The following is a 19,423-nucleotide window of genomic DNA, read 5'->3' as shown; positions in this document are numbered from 1 at the left end:
TCGACTACCTAGCCATCGTCATCATCATCATCATCCCTTCTGTCCCTGACGCTTTCCAAAGGGCAATGTCTCGAACGCACGTGTCCTCTCGTCGCCTCGCCTCTCGGTGTAATTCCAAGCATGTACCTCCCCCCCACCCTCTCATTCTCTCATTATCCCAATGCTACTTTGGACATTTTTCATCCCTGTGTTGATGTTCTTCCATTTCCTTTGTCAGGCTCCCGTCGGCGTTGTCCGCCACCCGTGTGTCAAAGGCGGGAAATGTTTAATTGATTAAAAGTCAACAGCCTCGTAATCCCGAAGCCCGATATTTCACGGTCACCTGCGCTGCATTATTATTTTGATTGCATTTTTTCTGGAGAGATTAATGCCGTAAACAGCGGAGGATCATCACACGGGATCGCATTGCATTTCCACCCCCCCCCCCCCCCCAGCTAGAACCAGTGGTGGAAATTCCACGTTCTTATGGCGGGGGGTTGAAAGATTTAATCCAGGGATCGGCAATCAAAATATCCAGAAGAGCCACTTGTTTCGATTTCGGTAAAAAAAAAACTCTCGATATTTCCAGAGCCGCACAATGCACTGCGTGGTGAATACGAGACGGTGGTGGTCCTTAATAATAATAATAAATAATACAAAGTCACGAAGCAGCAGGCCTTAATAGAGCCACCGCATGCGGCTCCCAAGACTACAGATTGCCGAGCCCCCTGGCTCTGACAGAATGACAACCATCGTTGACTTTCCCCACAAGGTGGTCGCCACTTTATCGACCGTAGACGGCCGATGTGCTTTGTTTGTGCTTTGTACACCACCGCCGACGCAGCAGCAGCAGCAGCAGCGGCGGCGGCGGCGTCACGGAATAATTCACGTGAAAGACGCGCTTCGGAAGCAGTTTGCCCTGTGATGGGAAAGCGTTTAAAGCGTTTTAAAGTAATTCGCCGAACAGATGTCGAACGCTGCTTCGCCGCGTCTCCAATGGGACCGTCCCAACCGATGTTAAGGAACGCACCGGGCAGACGGTGGCCGCACGCTGCTGACGACATCCCGAGAGGTCGAAACCGGTGCAGGGGTTTTGACTGCCGGGAGGCATTTACGCGTCCAGCCCGAGCTGTCAATCGACCGCTGGCTGAGAGTTTCCGCAGCCCGACTGGGTTCCCCTGCCCCCCTTCCCTGTCTCACTCCCCACCCACCACACACACACCGGGTGCGCTGGTAAAGGATGCTTATTTAGCCATACTTCACCACGCCGGTGGTCAGCGGGATGGTGCGCGACTGCGAGTGGTCGCGGTGGTTGCGGGGCGCCAATGCACGCGGGAGCATAGAAGTGCGGTGCAACAATTGATATTTGGGAGCGGGCTGCTTGCATCTGGAATGTGATGTTTTGTTTTCTGTGTGGATGAGAACGCACGGGCACACACACACGCGCAAAAAAAAAACTGACCTTTTCCAGTCGGGATATCAATCCGCACGCTTCCCATTGCGTGATATTTATGCACGGGCACGCCTGTCGACACGGGGCCCCGTTTATTCCACCCACACACACACAAATATTTGGTTGCCCACGCCAGGATTTCCATTTTAATATTACAAAGACAAAGGTTTTCCCCCCCACCCGGGTCCATATATCCTTAACAGACTGTTGGGGTAAGTACAGTTAGCGAGCAGCACCGACACGGTGCACGAGGGGGGGGGGGGTGGGCAGCACCACGCGCGGCCGTCTTTGTCTCCCCGGTGGCGACGTTTACCACACGCCGCCGCAGGTAGTCATTTGAGGCTGAGCCGACCTAGGGGAGGCGCAGGAACCGGTTCAGATAATAGTGACCTGTGTTGGTGGGCGTGAACGGGAATTCCAACTCGGGTGAGAGGGTTGGTAGCGCAGCTCGCTGACCCGTCGTACTACTGCTCCCACATCCTCAACACGCGTGAAAGGGCACCCCCAGTGGCAGCTGTTCCTGTGTGGCACAGTGCGACTCAGCACATGGCCTGCAAGCGGGGCATGAGCCTGCCAGTAGGGGGAAGTCATGATTGCTGCTGCTGCTACTGCTGTATAAAATCCCAATTGAGTAATTTGGCGGTGTCATTTTCCAATTTGGCAAAAGTTGAACTCTACCGCCGGCACATAATGGCCCACTCTTGGGAACCACATTCAGAGAGGGTCTTTAACGCCAACCGAGAGTGAAGCAGACAATGCGTAGCTGTATTACTGCGGTTAATACACAAACCGCAGTATTTATCAGGGCGGCCGCTGGATTCTAAAATTAAAGTGTTAAAGTCATGTGGATAGAAAATTAAAAAAATATATTAAATAAAAAAATAAAAAAATGTGAAAATAATAAAAGCAAAAAACCACAATAAAAAATAAAAATAGTAAAATAAAATCGATCTATGCATGGGACTAGGCCTCACCACGCCAGGTGAGTACTTTGTGCAATAGAGTCAATAAATACTGCTATAGAGTCAGCATGTACTACTGTAGTGATAGCAGGTACCACCACAGTCGGTATGCACTGCTGCAATCATAGCAGGTACCACCACAGTCTACGCACTTGCTGTTAGATTTTTAAGAGAAGTTTTGAAAAAAAAATTGGCCCGGGCAACGCCGGGTATGTAAGCTAGTTAACAATAAAAACAAATTGAAAATAATGGAAGCAAAAAAACCCGCGACTTTTCGATCGCAACACAAGCGGTCTTAATCAGGCGGAGAGAAAAGAGGGGCGCAAGCTTCCAAATGCAACTCCTTATAAGGGCTTCTAAAGTGAGTGAGTGGGGGACGAGAGCCGGGAGGAGGTGAGTCCGTGCAGCGCAAACAGCACGGGCGGGGGCAGCCAGTTGCAATAGAAACGCCGTGGGATAATTTGGCTTTTATTATTTTCAATTTATTTTGTATTTAATTTAACTATTTAAAAATGTGATTGTGTTTTTTTTTGCTTTTCTGCTTTATTTTTTTAAATTTAATTTAATTGGTTTTATTTTTTATTTTCTATCTACGTGACTTTACCGAAAGAAACAAGAATATGAATTAATGCAGACACGAAAGTTTTAAGTCAAAATTTAAAGTGTTAAAACTTAAACTCTCTTTGTATTTTACCAGGTAAGGCCCACTGAGCTGTGTAGCTATTTGGCAGAAGCGAGCCGACCACAAATGGATGGCACACCGAAGTTGGCTTATCACGTGGATACTTCGAGCGGCAAAATACTCTCAACGCGTGGCGTCGTTTCTGAACGTGGAGGGACGAAAACCGGCGGACCCGGAGAAAAATCCACGCGGCCACGGTGGGATGCGAGAGACACCGCAAAACTCCAAATATACAGCAGCAGCAGCAGGCGTCAGGGTCGGGACCGAACCCACGACCTCCTGCACACCGGGCGAGGTAGTTAACATCTCATAGCCACCGTGGCGAGATGTGGACGAATCCGTGAACCCGCTTGTCCCACAGGTTCACGGATTCGAACCGCGTGAAGAACTGTGCAACGATAAACGGCGTACGTGGCAACCACGTGGGGCCGAGTCACCATTCATGTCACCTACCCCACATAACACGTGGGTGTTCTTTTTTTTAAGCCTTGCCATGAAGGGCCATTGGCCGAAACGTCGGGCTACGTACGGTGCAAAAGAAGATCAGCATGCATACATTTGTAAAACAAAATACCAATTCCCGTTTGAGGCAGCTTGGTTATCGAGGAATGCATTACGTTATATATATTTTATGTGTGTTTCGTATTGTTCATGTAATCATGTTCCGGTTTTTTTCCTTCCCCTGCTCCAGTGAAAAGCAACGTCTTTATGCCCTTTTGTAGAGCGGTGGCGCGTTTGTTCGCGGGCTATCGCCTAATGTGTCGGGTGCACAACGTATCCTCTCACATTCCCATTCAGAATCAGGGCTCCACTATTCGTCGAACGCAGAGGGACAATCTGCGATTCACAGCATGCGCATTAAGCCCCCCACCCCCCCTTGTCTGCTCATGTGTGCGGCAATATATTATTTATGAAACGTCGTTATTGCTTGTAATGCACAGAATTGTCGTTCCTAACACTGCACGCATTGTGTGCGCGCGTGGCTTTTTTATGTAGGCGTTCTTGTTGTTGTTGTTATCATCCGTCGTCAACAAATAGCGGGATTACATTTTCAGCCAGTGGCCGTGTGGGAGAGACGAGCGGAATATTGAATGAAGACGAGGCCAGCGCCTGAGTGACACACAGCAAGCGGCATTATTCATAACGACAGCATCGGTGATAGCAGCAACAGCAGCAGCGGCAGCCGAGATCCATAGCAGTAACAAGACACCCACAAACAGCAGCAACGGAGGCGTTAGCCCGCGTAGCAACGGAGGCGTTAGCCCGCGTGGCAACGGAGGCGTTAGCCCGCGTGGCAACGGTGGCGTTAGCCCGCGTGGCAACGGAGGCGTTAGCCCGCGTGGCAACGGTGGCGTTAGCCCGCGTGGCAACGGAGGCGTTAGCCCGCGTAGCAATGGTGGCGTTAGCCCGCGTGGCAACGGTGGCGTTAGCCCGCGTGGCAACGGAGGCGTTAGCCCGCGTGGCAACGGTGGCGTTAGCCCGCGTGGCAACGGTTGCGTTAGCCCGCGTAGCAACGGTGGCGTTAGCCCGCGTAGCAACGGAGGCGTTAGCCCGCGTGGCAACGGTGGCGTTAGCCCGCGTAGCAACGGTGGCGTTAGCCCGCGTAGCAACGGAGGCGTTAGCCCGCGTAGCAACGGTGGCGTTAGCCCGCGTAGCAACGGTGGCGTTAGCCCGCGTGGCAACGGTGGCGTTAGCCCGCGTAGCAACGGAGGCGTTAGCCCGCGTAGCAACGGTTGCGTTAGCCCGCGTAGCAACGGTGGCGTTAGCCCGCGTAGCAACGGTGGCGTTAGCCCGCGTAGCAACGGTTGCGTTAGCCCGCGTAGCAACGGTGGCGTTAGCCCGCGTAGCAACGGTTGCGTTAGCCCGCGTAGCAACGGAGGCGTTAGCCCGCGTAGCAACGGTTGCGTTAGCCCGCGTAGCAACGGTGGCGTTAGCCCGCGTAGCAACGGTGGCGTTAGCCCGCGTAGCAACGGTGGCGTTAGCCCGCGTAGCAACGGTGGCGTTAGCCCCCGTGGCAACGGTGGCGTTAGCCCGCGTAGCAACGGAGGCGTTAGCCCGCGTAGCAACGGTTGCGTTAGCCCGCGTAGCAACGGTGGCGTTAGCCCGCGTAGCAACGGTGGCGTTAGCCCGCGTAGCAACGGTGGCGTTAGCCCGCGTAGCAACGGTGGCGTTAGCCCGCGTGGCAACGGTGGCGTTAGTCCGCGTAGCAACGGAGGCGTTAGCCCGCGTAGCAACGGAGGCGTTAGCCCGCGTAGCAACGGTGGCGTTAGCCCGCGTAGCAACGGTGGCGTTAGCCCGCGTGGCAACGGTGGCGTTAGCCCGCGTGGCAACAGAGGCGTTAGCCCGCGTGGCAACGGTGGCGTTAGCCCGCGTAGCAACGGTTGCGTTAGCCCGCGTAGCAACGGTGGCGTTAGCCCGCGTAGCAACAGCGACAACGGTACACAGCAGCAGCAACAACAACGACGACGTTTTGAGAAGCCGTACTGCCAAGCGACAAATGAACTCCCACCACGATTGACGGCCTTCAGCCAGCAGTGGAGAGAAAATGGCTGGTTATGAATTACACCTCCACCGCCCTCTCCTCTGGGAGCCGCGGTGGCGAGATGTTAACTACCTCGCCTGGTATACAGGAGGTCGTGGGTTCGATCCCGACCCTGACGCCTGCTGCATATTCGTAGTTTGCGTGTCTCTCCAGGGGTTTTCGCTCAACATCTATCATCAACATCTCGCATCAACATCTCGCATCAACATCACGCGTTTAGAGGCTTTGGCTGCTGTACATTTCCACACGACGATGAGCCCACTTCATTGAGCTATTCATTTGTGATAAACAGGTCGCTTCTGAAATCGAGATGTACAGCTCCCTGGGCCTTACTTGGTAAAATTAAAATAGTTAATCACGAAGGCTTTCGCGACCATTATCATCGATATATAGGATTTTGTTGGGGTTAGATGTGTCGTTAAACCCGCCACCACCCGACACAGCCGAATTAGTAAAGGTTTGTCACGTAAACAGAACATGGCAATTCGTTACTAGTACAGCACACCGGTGTGTTGGAGAGCAAATCCACGACTTTAATGTTGTGGATATTATGGAAAAAATAGTTTATGTTTTCTAAAATATATATACACAGTACTGTACATTTTGATTTAAAGCTTTCGTGACTGCAGGGATTCATATTCTTGGGTCTTTCGGTAAAGTCACGTAGAAGGGAAACAATAAAATAATAAAAATATATTCGTGAACACAAAGCAGACCTAAAACACGGTAGGACCAACACCTCGGCCGTGGCAGATCACTGTTATAATTCAGTAGGCTCACATGACATTGACTTCTCCAAGACAGAGGTTATTTGCAAGCCATCTGGCTACCATGCGAGATTCGTTCATGAGGCTATCCACATATACAAACACAGAGACAATTTCAACCGAGACGATGGATTCTGGCTTAGCAATCATTGGAAGGATTTGATAAGCCATTCCGGGTCTTAATTGATTGATCACGCTTAAGGTGGCTTTCAGACCGCATTAATTATTTTCGTCTACCCCTTCTTCTTTTCCGAACATAGATGGACTCGTCCATCTGAACAAACTGTCAAATCGCTCTCCGTGGTGCTAACGTTAAAAATAACCGCCACATTTTCAAATTTTCTTGCTGTGGGTTTCACACCTCATGATGATTGCTTGTGTTGCAGTCGAAACGTCGTGAGCATTTTATTGTTTTATATTTTTATTATTTTGTTTTCCTTCTACGTGTCTTTACCGAAAGAACCAAGAATATGAAGTACTGTACATGTGTTAAAAAGGAAACGCCACCAACAACAACACCCTCATCATCAACACCAAAGTCATTATGCTGAACAGATCCAGTGCCATTTGCATAATGAGCCTCACTTTCCCCTCCAGCGAGCGGTGAGTGAGCGAGTGACTGGGAGCGAGAACGCGAGGGAGCTTCACACCCCTCCTGTTCCCCCTCTCTCTCTCTCCCGTGCGTTTCTGTATCAACACGATGGGTCTCTCTGTGAGTCTATGGGTCTCTGTGTGAGTCTATGGGTCTCTGTGTGAGTCTATGGGTCTCTGTGTGAGTCTATGTATCTCTGTGTGAGTCTATGGGTCTCTGTGTGAGTCTATGGGTCTCTGTGTGAGTCTATGGATCACTGTGTGAGTCTATGGGTCTCGCGTGAGTCTATGGGTCTCTGTGTGACTCTATGGGTCTCCGTGACGTTGCCCAACCGCGCTATTCGGCGGTGCGGGGAAAGGACAACAAACAAAACACGATATCGATGGAGCTGTCTTCGACGCGGCACGTTGAGACAAACGTCGGACAACACGCCGATAAACAACAACAACAAAAACAACAACAACAACACGGGAGAGATGCACTGATGGAGGACGGGAGGTGGTGGGGGGGGCTTTGTTGTGATGGGGGGGGGAATAAATACGTTCACGCTGTGTGGTAAACTAGGAACCCGAGCAAATGAATCCCACGCTTCTAAATAAGCTTACATCTGTCTCTCCACAAAAAAAAAAAACATGCGTATAGATATTATTTTACATGTATATAATTCGGGGTATATTTTGAACACGTCAAGTCAACCACAAGGCCACCTCTGCAGCAGCAGCATTGCTTCAACGCAAGCAAAACAGTTCTCGGGCTTGGTTTCGACCACGCGGCGTCTCATCAGCATGGAGGCAGACTTCTTGTTTGCTGCCAGACGCTTTCGGGCAACGAGGCAATGCACTATCAGAGCATTTATAGCTCGGGGGGAGCAGCTGTGTAGCTCTTTTACAGACGCGATCTGGCGTAATGAAAGCTCAACGAAGTAGCTTATCGTCGTGTGGAAATGTATAGCAGCCGCCGAATAGCTGAAACGCGTGTTTTTAGATGCGGAGGGGGAAAAAAACCCGAGGACCCGGAGGAAAAATCCACGGTGATCTGGATGAACGCACCCCCCCCCCTCCCCCGCCACGCCGTGTCGGTCCTCGGGATTGTTTGACCATACTTCACCACGGTGGTCGAGTGCGAGGTGTGCTCTTGGGTCGAGTTGGTGAGTAAACTTGAAACTCAAATTGGTCAACGTGACACTGTCTCTCTACCTCGAGCCACGTGGTTCTTAACCTGCGGGTGAACGCACCGCCTGGGGGTGCGAGATGTCCTCCCTGGGGGTGTGAGATGCCCTCCCTGGGGGTGTGAGATGCCCTCCCTGGGGTGTGAGATGCCCTCTCTGGGGGTGTGAGATGCCCTCTCTGGGGGTGTGAGATGCCCTCTCTGGGGGTGTGAGATGACCTCCCTGGGGGTGTGAGATGCCCTCTCTGGGGGTGTGAGATGCCCTCTCTGGGGGTGTGAGATGCCCTTTCTGGGGGTGTGAGATGCCCTCCCTGGGGGTGTGAGATGCCCTCTCTGGGGGTGTGAGATGCCCTTTCTGGGGGTGTGAGATGCCCTCTCTGGGGGTGCGAGATGCCCTCTCTGGGGGTGTGAGATGCCCTCCCTGGGAGTGCGAGACATGGCCAGATTGTTTTTTAGAAGGTAAATGATCGAAAAACATAAATTGAGTACGGGCACATAAGTAACGACTTACTTTGTTTCATCAAACCCTATGTATGTATTAATATTATATACATATTTTTTGAGAACCAAAGGGGTGCAAGGCTGCAGTCATGGTTGAGAACCATTGCTCTGGAGCAAGGTCAAATTGTTCTAGAGTTCAAATGTCACAAGGTGTGTGAGCGTCACTTTTCAATCGCTCACCGTCGTTGCGTGGAGTAGAAGGGCAACAGTGGTGGCAGTGGTGGTGGCAGCAGTGGTGGCAGCAGTGGTGGCAGCAGTGGTGGCAACAGTGGTGGCAGCAGTGGTAGAAGCAGTGGTGGCAGCAGTGGTGGCAGCAGTGGTGGCAGCAATGGTGGCAACAGTGGTGGCAACAGTGGTGGCAGCAGTGGTAGAAGCAGTGGTGGAAGCAGTGGTGGCAGCAGTGGTAGAAGCAGTGGTGGCAGCAGTGGTGGCAGCAGTGGTGGCAGCAATGGTGGCAACAGTGGTGGCAACAGTGGTGGCAACAGTGGTGGCAACAGTGGTGGCAACAGTGGTGGCAACAGTGGTGGCAACAGTGGTGGCAACAGTGGTGGCAACAGTGGTGGCAACAGTGGTGGCAACAGTGGTGACGGGCGCAGGTTCGATTCCCAACTCGGGCGCCTTGCTGTGTTGGAGTCTGCACGTTCTGTCCTCCTGCTCTGCCACGCGATTCCTCTCCGGCGTGCACCCTCCTCCTCTCCCCCATCCATTGCTAAACAATAGCACGTACAAACTTTGTAATAATGGTGAATGAAAAAACAATAAGAGTAGGTTTACCCTTTTCTGGCAATAAAACAAGTGTGAAGATATTGATGCTGGCAACAACAACAGCAATAAAAATCGCCCCATATATATTGTAACCGATAGTGACCAAAACAACATTGCCAATTTAACACGCAGGAGGGCTGTCGCGACAAATATCATCCATAACGGAGTTTTTTTGGGTTAGATCGCGTAAATATATAAATGTGTCGTTAAAACCCGCCACCACCCAACACAGCCAACTAGTAAGGGTTTATCACATAAACAGAACGTGCCAATTTGTCACTAGACGCACGTTCGCTTCCGTAATGTAAAGTAAAAGTTGTGGGTGCGTCTTGTCGTTATAATTATGATGACCTCCTTTGGATGGACAGCGGACACAGATTCTGGGTTGCGTCTTTACTGTTAGGATCGTCCATATCATCAGAGGAGAGAGGACGACTCGGAGAGAGTGAGAAAGAGGGCGACTCAGAGATATGAGAGAGAGGACAACTCAGAGAGAGAGAGAGGACGACTCAGGGGAGACAGGACGGCTCAGAGAGTTGAGAGATGACGACTCCGAGAGAGTAGGAGAGAGCACGACTTAGATAGAGAAAGAGAGGACGACTCAGCAAGAGAAAGGATGACTTAGAAAGAGAGGAGACTCAGAGAGAGAAGACTACTTAGAAAGAGAGGACGACTCATAGAGAGAGCGAGCACGACTCAGAGAGAGAGAGGACGACTCAGAAAGAGAGGATGACTCAGAAAGAGAAGACTACTTAGAAAGAGAGGACGACTCATAGAGAGAGAGAGCACGACTCAGAGAGAGGACGACTCAGAGAGAGAGGACGACTCAGAGAGAGAGGACGACTCAAAGAGAGAGATAAAGGACGACTCAGAGAGAGAGAGGACGACTCAGAGAGAGAGAGGACGACTCAGAGAAAGAGGACAACTCAGAGAGAGAGAGAGAGGACGACTCAGAGAGAGAGAGGACGACTCAGAGAGAGAGAGGACGACTCAGAGAGAGAGAGAGGATGACTTGGCGGCTCCAGCAGCAACCACGCCGTGGTGAGAATCCGACGCTACCAACACTCGCCCACCCTCTAGGGTCCTCCATGCATCACCACGCAGCTTCCAGCCACTTGCCGAGTGTCTACACACGCGGGGGAATATCGGAGGCACCCGGAGAAAATAAAAACCCACGCGTGCGAAGGGGAAACGCTCTATGCCCTGCAGGTGGAACGCATACAAATCCGATGTAAATTAGTTCACATTTTGTGCAGCGCCTTCTCCTGGCGAGTCAGGGGGCAAAGACAAAGATCCCCCGTGTAGCCTTGGCAGATTGGTGGGGCAAATGCTGCTAGCGATCACCTATAAAGACCGGCACGGTATACACAAGGGGGTGGGTGGCCAGTACCACGCCCGGCCGTCTTTGTCTCTCCAGTAGCGATGTTTACACTCCCGACATTAACAGCAGCAGCAACAACAGCAGCAACAACAGCAAACACAAAAACAACAGCAGCAGCAGCAACAACAGCAACCACAGCAGCAACAACAGTAGCAACAACAGCAACCACAGCAACAACAGCAGCAACAACAGTAGCAACAACAACAACCACAACAGCAGCAGCAGCAACAACAGCAACCACAAAAACAACAGCAGCAGCAGCAACAACAGCAACCACAACAGCAACAGTAGCAACAACAGCAACCACAGCAACAACTGCAGCAACAACAGTAGCAACAGCAGCAGCCACGTGCAGCGTAGCCCACACCACTGGCCCGGCTTTAAAACAAACAAAAATAATTATAATCGATTGGCGAATCGAATCGTGACAGTTGTTTTTAATCGAGGAGGGGATGTCGGTGGAGAGGGAGGCGGGGTGTTTGAAGGCATTGATTGCCCAGCGCTCGATGAGCCTCAGGCGTCTGTGGGGGTGGCGTCGGGGACTTTTACTCACAACGGACGATGCCTGTGATTACGGATTCGCAAAAAAAAGAGGCGATGCTTGTTGCTGGCCGTTGGGCGTTTTGGGCCCAGCAACCCGCGATTTAAACAAAAGCACGTGCTCTGCGAGGCCCCAGCGACTCCCCTCTCTCTAATCTCCCTCTGCTCCCACTCCTCAAACTATCCCTTTGATCCCCTCCCCGCTCACCCTGCCCCTCACCATCCGCATCACGTTCCTCCCATTGCCCCCCCCCCCACCTCTCTCTTATCTCTCTCACCATCTCCCTTCCGTGTGAAGTACGCATCGCATCGCACGTGTTCATGTTACAGCCCTAGCTTTGTACCGTATGTATGGTGAACTCCTGTCGCACCGTACGTAGCCAAACACGTGTGAGTCTGTGGGTCTTCGTGTGAGTCTATGGGTCTCTGTGTGTGTCTATGGGTCTCTGTGTGAGTCTATGAGTCTCTGTGTGAGTCTATGGGTCTCTGTGTGAGTCTATGGGTCTCCGTGTGAGTCTGTGGGTCTCTGTGTGAGTCAATGAGTCTCTGTGTGAGTCTATCGGTCTCCGTGTGAGTCTATGGGTCTCTGTGTGTGTGTCGATGGGTCTCTGTGTGAGTCTATGAGTCTCTGTGTGAGTCTATGGGTCTCTGTGTGAGTCTATGGGTCTCCGTGTGAGTCTATGTATGTTGAACTTCTTAAGCATCGTACGTGGCCAAACGCGCTAATCGGAGGTGCGGGGCGAAAGACACTAAACTAAACACAACAAGCCGTTCTAAAGAAATGAGCTTTCATCCAACAGTATATTGATCGTTGCTTAATCCACTGTTGGATGAGGGGCTTCCCCACGCCGTGCAGAGTAGTGGAGGGTCACTTGACCATACTTAAAAAGTTTAACTATGAAACATATTTTTATTTGACCAAGTTAAGGCCCCACTGAGCTCTATAGCTCTTTCTCAGAAGCGACCTGGCTATCAAAAATGATAGCAACCAACTACTCGAAAGGCGTGACGTTGATGCTAAATGCGGAGGGGAAAACCGGGGGACCCGGAGAAGAATCCACGCGACCACGGTGAGAGAGAGAGAGAGACACCGCAAACTTCGAATATACAGCATGCGTCAGGGTCTGGATCGAACCCACGACCTTCGAGGTAGTTAACATCTCGCCACTGACGTTAGCCATGGCCGGGAATCGAACGCGGGTGGTGCGTTAGCCACTGCGCCGTCGCTCCATCCACACAAAAGAATAAGACAAAGATTCCCGTCTAGCCTTAACAGACTGTAGGGGCAAGTGCTGTTAGCGAGCACCTATGAAGGCCGGAACGGTACACGAGGGAGTGGGTGGCCAGCACCACGCCCGGCCGCCTTTGTCTCCCTAGTGGCAATGTTTACACACCGCACCAGGTACTCATTTGAGGCCGAGTCGACCTAGGGGAGGCCCGGGACCGGTTTCAGATAATCGTCACTGGTGTTGGCCGTGTGCGGGAATTGAACCCGGGTCGCCAGGTTCATAGCGCAGCGTAGCGCTAACCACTACACTACCGCTCCCCAGACACACACACAGACACACAAACATCGCTTTAACAACACACATTCATAATACAGTAATCGTAAAAAAACCACGTAAACTAAAATCTAGAAACCAGGGTGTCATTTCAAATTAAATTCGGAATGAATACGACCAGGGGAGTGATTTATGAATGCGGACATTGCGCGAGTCATGAATACAAACCCAGGGTGCATGGGGAGGAAAGTGAGTATCAGTGGAGTTTAATTGCATTTCGAATGGATAAGAATCGAAGTATCATCTTCCCTTGGAATAGCCTCGAGGCGCAATTGGGATGCAAAGTCGCTTCCAAGCGAGGGCTCTGTGCGCTGCGGTAGTGGAGTGTTAACTGCCTCGCTCGGTATACAGGAGGCCGTGGGTTCGATCCCGACACCGATTGCCTGCTGTATAATTTGGAGTTTGCGGTGTCTCTCTCTCTCTCTCTCATCATTATCATGACGGTGGTGAGGTGTTAACTATCTCGCCTGGTATACAGGAGGCCATGGGTTCGATCCCGACACCGATTGCCTGCTGTATAATTTGGAGTTTGCGGTGTCTCTCTCTCTCATCATTATCATGACGGTGGTGAGGTGTTAACTATCTCGCCTGGTATACAGGAGGTCGTGGGTTCGATCCCGACCCTGACGCTTGCTGTACGTTTGGAGTTCACGTGCCTCTCTCCCCGTGTTCGCGTGGATTTTTCTCCGGTTCCTCCGGTTTTTCTCTCCAAATGTAGAATGAACGTCACAGCCTTTAGAGTATTTGGCCGCTGTAAATGTGCAGCACGATGGCAAAGGGGCAGCCCTGCAGCTGCCGGTTTCACGGCAGCTGCAGACCGAAGGTCGCGGCCCCAGCTAGAAAGATCCAACCACCCACACCGCCCCCCCAGTCTCGCTCACCCCATGAGATTATTTAGATTGTTTTGCTGCTGTAAATCTCCACGCGTTTGCGGTTATTTCGGCTGCTGTAGATGTCCAACGTGACAAGCCACTTCGTTCAGCTGTCCAATTTTGACGTTTCGGGTCGCTCCTGGAAAAAGGGTGAAACGTGGGGGCCTTAGCGTTGTAAAATAAAATAAAAAAGCAAAATAGTTGAGTTTGTAGTTTTTCGGGCTCGGCTTTAACGCGGAGAGGTGGACATGTCGATACGGCGATGGAATTCGGTCGACTGAAGAATCACCGATTCACTCCGTCGGTTACCACTCCGTAGCGAGTCTCAACCATCAGACTTTCTCATCCCCTCACCGGATCCCGCCCCCCCCGCCCCCCCCCCCCATTTATTTATCTATTAACCTTAACGTTTTACAAGTAAGGTTTATTTAGAATAGACATTCAAATGCAAAGGGTAAAAAAACACGTTAGGGGGTCAATTAATTGGCGGTCACGAGACATCTGGACCGCCCTGGACATCGCCTTTCTCCATCGCGCCCTTCGCATCTCCCACATCTCTCATTCCCCTCTGTCGCTCTCCCCTCGCATAGCCCCCACTCTCACCTCCCTTGTCTCGTCTCGTCTCTCATCTTTCTTCCTCATCCCTGTGTCTGAGAAACACCCCCCCCCACTCACTCCCCCTCCCCCCGCACCGAAAAAAAGCTTCAATCGATATTCCTCCCCGTGCTCTATCGCTCTCCACGCGCTTAAGTCAAAACGCGCATCCTATAGGCGTGGGCCACTCCTAGGTCACCGTGGCATGAAGGCAGCAGCTGCTTCGCCGTTTTCACGGTGCCCTGTGAATGACATCGACGCCGGGCGGGTTCGGCACGGGTTCGGCACGGGTTCGGCACGGGCTCGGCACGGGCTCGGCACGGGTTCGGCACGGGCTCGGCACGGGCGCGCGCGGAGGGTGGTGGTCTCAGATTTACGGACAGTCACCTCGCACGCCCAATTTATAGTTACGCGATCGAACACGAAAACTTTATCGTGATGAACGTTGGTCGCCGAAGGCCTTCGTGTCAAACGCCGATGCTGTGCCGTGCCCGACTTATTTGGTCGCTCACGGACGCTAATCGGAGGTGCCCGTAAAAGGCTGTGCGTTCGGCCTTGCCCAGACCACCAGCTCGTCACTGGTGTTGTTGTTGTTGATGGTGGTTGTGGCGGCGGTCTTCAGCCGGGAATCGAACTTGGCTGGCCAGGTTCGTGACGCCGCCGCGCTAACCGCTGCACCACCGCTCCCCATACCAACACAGCCGCCATTCGCCACTAAACGTCACCACGGCGCCTGTGCCAGGCTAGGTGCACTTTGAGGCCGCGTGAAGTGTCGAAGGCTTGCTGGCAGGAGGTCTCGGGACAGACCGAGAAGGTGCCATGGTGTTGGCTGACTGAGATGATCGGTAGATGCGCTTCAGCTGTACCCCCATACCACAACCACTGCCATCACATCACCATCGATCACTTGCATTGGCACACAAAACTCCAACACGGCACATATTTAATATCTTTATTTTTTTTTAAATGGCACTTTGATACGATAGAACACACCATAACGCAAAGGGGAAAACCACATAAATGTCACTCATTATTACATACCGTATAAGTGTGAATAAAGAAAACACGGTCCATACTTTGTACTACTTCACTTGATAGCATCGTTGTGCCAAGATCAAGCCGATCAATTCGACGATTTAATGCACGCACTTGAGACGGTCACGTGTTTTCGGTTCGTTTTGAGTTTGATTTGGTGCAGCAATAACACGACCAGGAAGTTCACAGAGCTCTGTCGAGTCTCTCTCTCTCGCGAGCTGACAGCTATGTACATGCAATGTGTGTGGCGGTCACATGACACATGACATGCATGCAAGGCAAGATGGGTAAGGGTTGCCACCCCTTATGTACACTGCAGACCAAACCCGGACCTCATTTCCCAGTCAGTACTCGGGTTACATTATTATTATCGACACTGTGCGGTCGACTGTGATGAGGTTTAATTCGGCAACGCTGATCTCGGTTACGAATCAATCCGTGCAGTCAGAACGGTCCCTAGGGTCACGGCGAATCGGGGCGACCGCCCAGGGCCCCGTACGTTGGGGTCGGGGGGCCCACGCAGTCTGATTTGCCCCGGGTCCCCCCCCCCCCCCAACCCCATGGACGGCCCTGGCTGTTACCACCTGTCCGGGTCAAAGCCGGACAGGTGGCAACCGAGCGGCACGCCAAAATTAATACAATTCATCAATAATTGGTGTGTGAGTGAGTTGGTTAGAAGTGATGTGAGTGGGTAAGTGAGTGGGTAGGTGTTGTGCATGGTAGAGATGCCACCTTATCCACTGCAGACCGAACCCCGGAAATCTACGTCCCAGTCGGCACGAGCGGCGAATTATGAAAAAGCGTTGCAGTAAGACACAGTTTGAACACAACACCGTGAGCAGATCTCGGTACAAAACAATTCCTGTTGCCACCCGAACACAGACACAGTATGCTGATTCCCGGACTGTGGCGGGTCAGACCGGGACGGGGTGGCAACCCTTAACGATGGGAGCTGTTCCCCTCCCCGTGTTGTTGAATCCATTACATTTGACCACAGACGATTCGCCACATTTTCTTTACGTGTGAGTTATGGTAGAGATTGCTTATTACTATATATCCTAGCAATACTCTTTTCCTTCGCTACACCGCTACGATCTATCGAACGAAGTATCATTTTCGTATAGTCTCTCAAATAGCACCCGAATTAATTCAGCTCAATGGCTTTGTAAAGACACGCCACCACTGACCGTAGAACAAAGTCCTCGCGCCGGTTGCCCAGCGCACTCGCGACACCACACGACGGAGGTTCGATTCCCCGGCGCGGCAGTTTAAAGAGCGATCGATTTTTATTAAATCCACCCCCCCCCCCCAACCCCCACCCCGCTGTGTCTGTCCACCCAACACTTATCGGCGGCTACACTACAGTCTATCGCCGATTGACAACTTCGCGTGTGGTGGTGGTGGTGGATAAAGTGTGGGCAACTCCCCAACGGATTCCCAATGTGTCCGACCAGCGTGGGAGAGTTACACCAAGTTAGCCTCCCTCCAGAGAGGAAGGTGGAGGGTTGGTGTGGGGGAGTGTAGTGCCGGATTATCCTCGTAGCACAAGTAGCTACGACATGAGTAGTAGCTACGGGCCCCGCACTTTCAAGGGCCCCGCGCTAAATGCTTTCAAGCTATCAATTCCGGTTGAGCGATTCTGCACTTGATCTATTACTATAATACTGTACCGCCTTCAACTTTTACGAACGACTGGGTGTTTAAGGTTAGCGACTTGTCGTATTATCTGGCTGTGTGGCAAATGAAAAATTACAATTACTTTACTGTGCAAGTGAAAATTTCGTGTTTTAATCCGGCACTGGGGGGGGGGGGGTAGTTTGGAGGGGTAGTTTTGGGGGGGGGGGGGGTCTCTTCAACTCCTGTCGAGTGGAGGCCCCATTTACGACCGGCAAGGGGCGAGGTCGTGAGCCATTTGCAAGGGTGGCTGCGCGCCTCCTCTATCTGCTGTGTCGAGTCGGGAAACACCACCACCCCCCCACCCCATGAATGTGGTCCTCCTAGACACGTGTTCTTTTTTGTTGTTAAACTTCAGCGCAAGTCTCTTACAGTGACATTAAACAATATAAATAATAACAGGCCCATCGTCGTCATCGTAGTCATCGTCGTCGTCGTCGTCCTCGTGAGAATACAAAAGTAAAGAATTCGACGGTCGCGCATCCGCCCTCGCCGGTTAACAACCGCCCGCACCCAAGCGCTGCATTTGTCCACGTTGTGCGCGTCTGTAACGTTCATTTGTTTTTTTTTATTAACTTTAAAGATGTTCACAGATCCGACCACGCGAGTTGGACACGCGACGTCACGCTGCAGCAGCAGCAACATAAATCAGTCGAAATTTCCTTCCCCGGGATCGTAACGGGGGGGGGGGGGCAGTGGCACAGTGGTGGGCAATTCCACATTCCCATGGCGTGGATGAGTCTCTCGGCGAAGATGGCCAACGTTGACTTCTGCGCGAGGCCGTACAGTACTTATTTTATTGGCCACGGAGGATACTGATGGGCCGTGGTTTTGTACTCGCGACTTTCCCCACCCCTCCCTCCCTGACATCGGGCCGGATTGTAAATCAGTTGGCGAGGGACGCTGGGAGTCGGAAAAAAACAAAACCGAGCCAAGGTTCAGTTGCCCCAAGAAACTAAAAGGGGCTCATGATAAAAAAAAAACATTATAATATTAGGGTGCGTTAAAATATCAGCTCAGACTCACGTGCTAAGAAAGCGAGTTCGTTATCATTTCAAACCAGTGAATTTCTCTCACCTCTCTATCATATCTGCATCTCTCTTCTGCCAACGCGCTTGGAGTTTATGAATTGAAAAAGAAGAGGGGGGGGGGATGGTGGAGGTGGGGCGGTTTGGAGATTCAACCCAAAACGGGATTAGCATCCACCGCTTGGCTACAATAATATTGATGACACACAACGATAATATTTGCAATTATAATAATCGTGATTATAATCAGGGTGATTGCCGGGCGCACGCATGCACACACACGCACGCACACGCGCGCGGTCCGCGGTCCTGACGTGGAACCCGCCTAGAAGCCGTCATTTTGCAGAATTATTCCCCGTTTCGTTCACCCTCGGGTCCGTCATTCCCGAGAGTCGATAAGAGTACGCGCCACCCCTTGCGAGCAAGTGGACAGCGGTTGTGCCACCCTAGGGGAAGAGACTCAGCAGCCGCCGTGAGATCGGTGGCACTTCCGCCACTGCCACTGGGCTGAAAAGCGGGAGGTGGGCGCCGCGTCGATGCTCGTTTCTTTGACCGCGGTGATCCCCGTTTGGTCTCCGGGAGCATTGGGACGCCACGGGTGTCGACGGTCCCTTGAAGCCCTCCTCGCCCTCCTCCTGCCCGTTTCCCCCCACGTCACCGATTTACACTTTTCTGACCAAAAATGAAGCCCGGTCGAAAAAAAATGAACGAAAACGGCGGGCGAGGCTCTCGGAATGGGATCGTGTGCTAAAGAGGTTCATGGCTTTGAGGTCAAATTAAGGGGTCGGGGTCAAGTGATGATGGGGTGGGTGGGGGGTGAGTTGAGAGGAGAGGGGTCGGGGGTGCCGGGGTGTAGGGCGGGGGTCAGCGGGCATGAGCGGTAGCTGCCCCTAGTTGCGCTCCTGACAGCTGACGCCAACGACGTTGTCAGGGCAACGGCAGGTGCGTCCACCGGGCGTGGCCAGGCACAAGTGCGTGCAGCCGCCGTTGTTCCCCGAGCAGTGGTTCTGACCTGTGTGTGGGGGGGGGGGGGGGGTCAGATGAGGTCACGGTGAATAATAGAGCGGTCGTTGTTGGTATCGGTTTGGTTGACTCCACGGTAACAATGGAGAGTTTCCACCGAAGATGTCGTTTAGGTTGTTCATGCAAATGTTTTGTTACTTATTTTTGTTTCACCTAAAACGAATTGCGAAGAATAGTCTTCAGGCCCCCACCTGGTTCAGACCCTCGTGTTTATTAATAATATTATTATCATAATTTAAGCAATGTAATTTTGTCCAGTTCCGGCAATGGCAACGCATTACCACATCACACCTCGTCCGCTATC

The 19,423-nt window shown here is 52.0% G+C and overlaps 1 protein-coding gene and 1 long non-coding RNA gene across 2 annotated transcripts in view; both read right to left on the bottom strand.

Moving 5' to 3' along the window:
* LOC142929339 (uncharacterized) overlaps positions 1–19,423 on the bottom strand; it is a 335,621-nt gene that overhangs the window by 80,747 nt on the left and 235,451 nt on the right. The window lies entirely within an intron of this gene.
* LOC116947060 (nidogen-1-like) overlaps positions 15,298–19,423 on the bottom strand; it is a 128,542-nt gene continuing 124,416 nt past the window's right edge. The window contains exon 23 of the mRNA XM_032962448.2: positions 15,298–19,108. Within this exon, the coding sequence (XP_032818339.2) occupies positions 18,987–19,108 (122 nt within the window). The 3' untranslated portion in view covers positions 15,298–18,986. The remainder of the gene's footprint in view (positions 19,109–19,423) is intronic.

This window comes from Petromyzon marinus, chromosome 29 (assembly GCF_048934315.1).
Source record: "Petromyzon marinus isolate PM22_M1 ecotype Great Lakes invasive population chromosome 29, UKy_Petmar_22M1.pri1.0, whole genome shotgun sequence".
Classification (NCBI taxonomy): domain Eukaryota; kingdom Metazoa; phylum Chordata; class Hyperoartia; order Petromyzontiformes; family Petromyzontidae; genus Petromyzon; species Petromyzon marinus.
The sequence above is the reverse complement of the archived record's forward strand: the minus strand, read 5'-3'. Positions and strand labels throughout refer to the sequence as shown.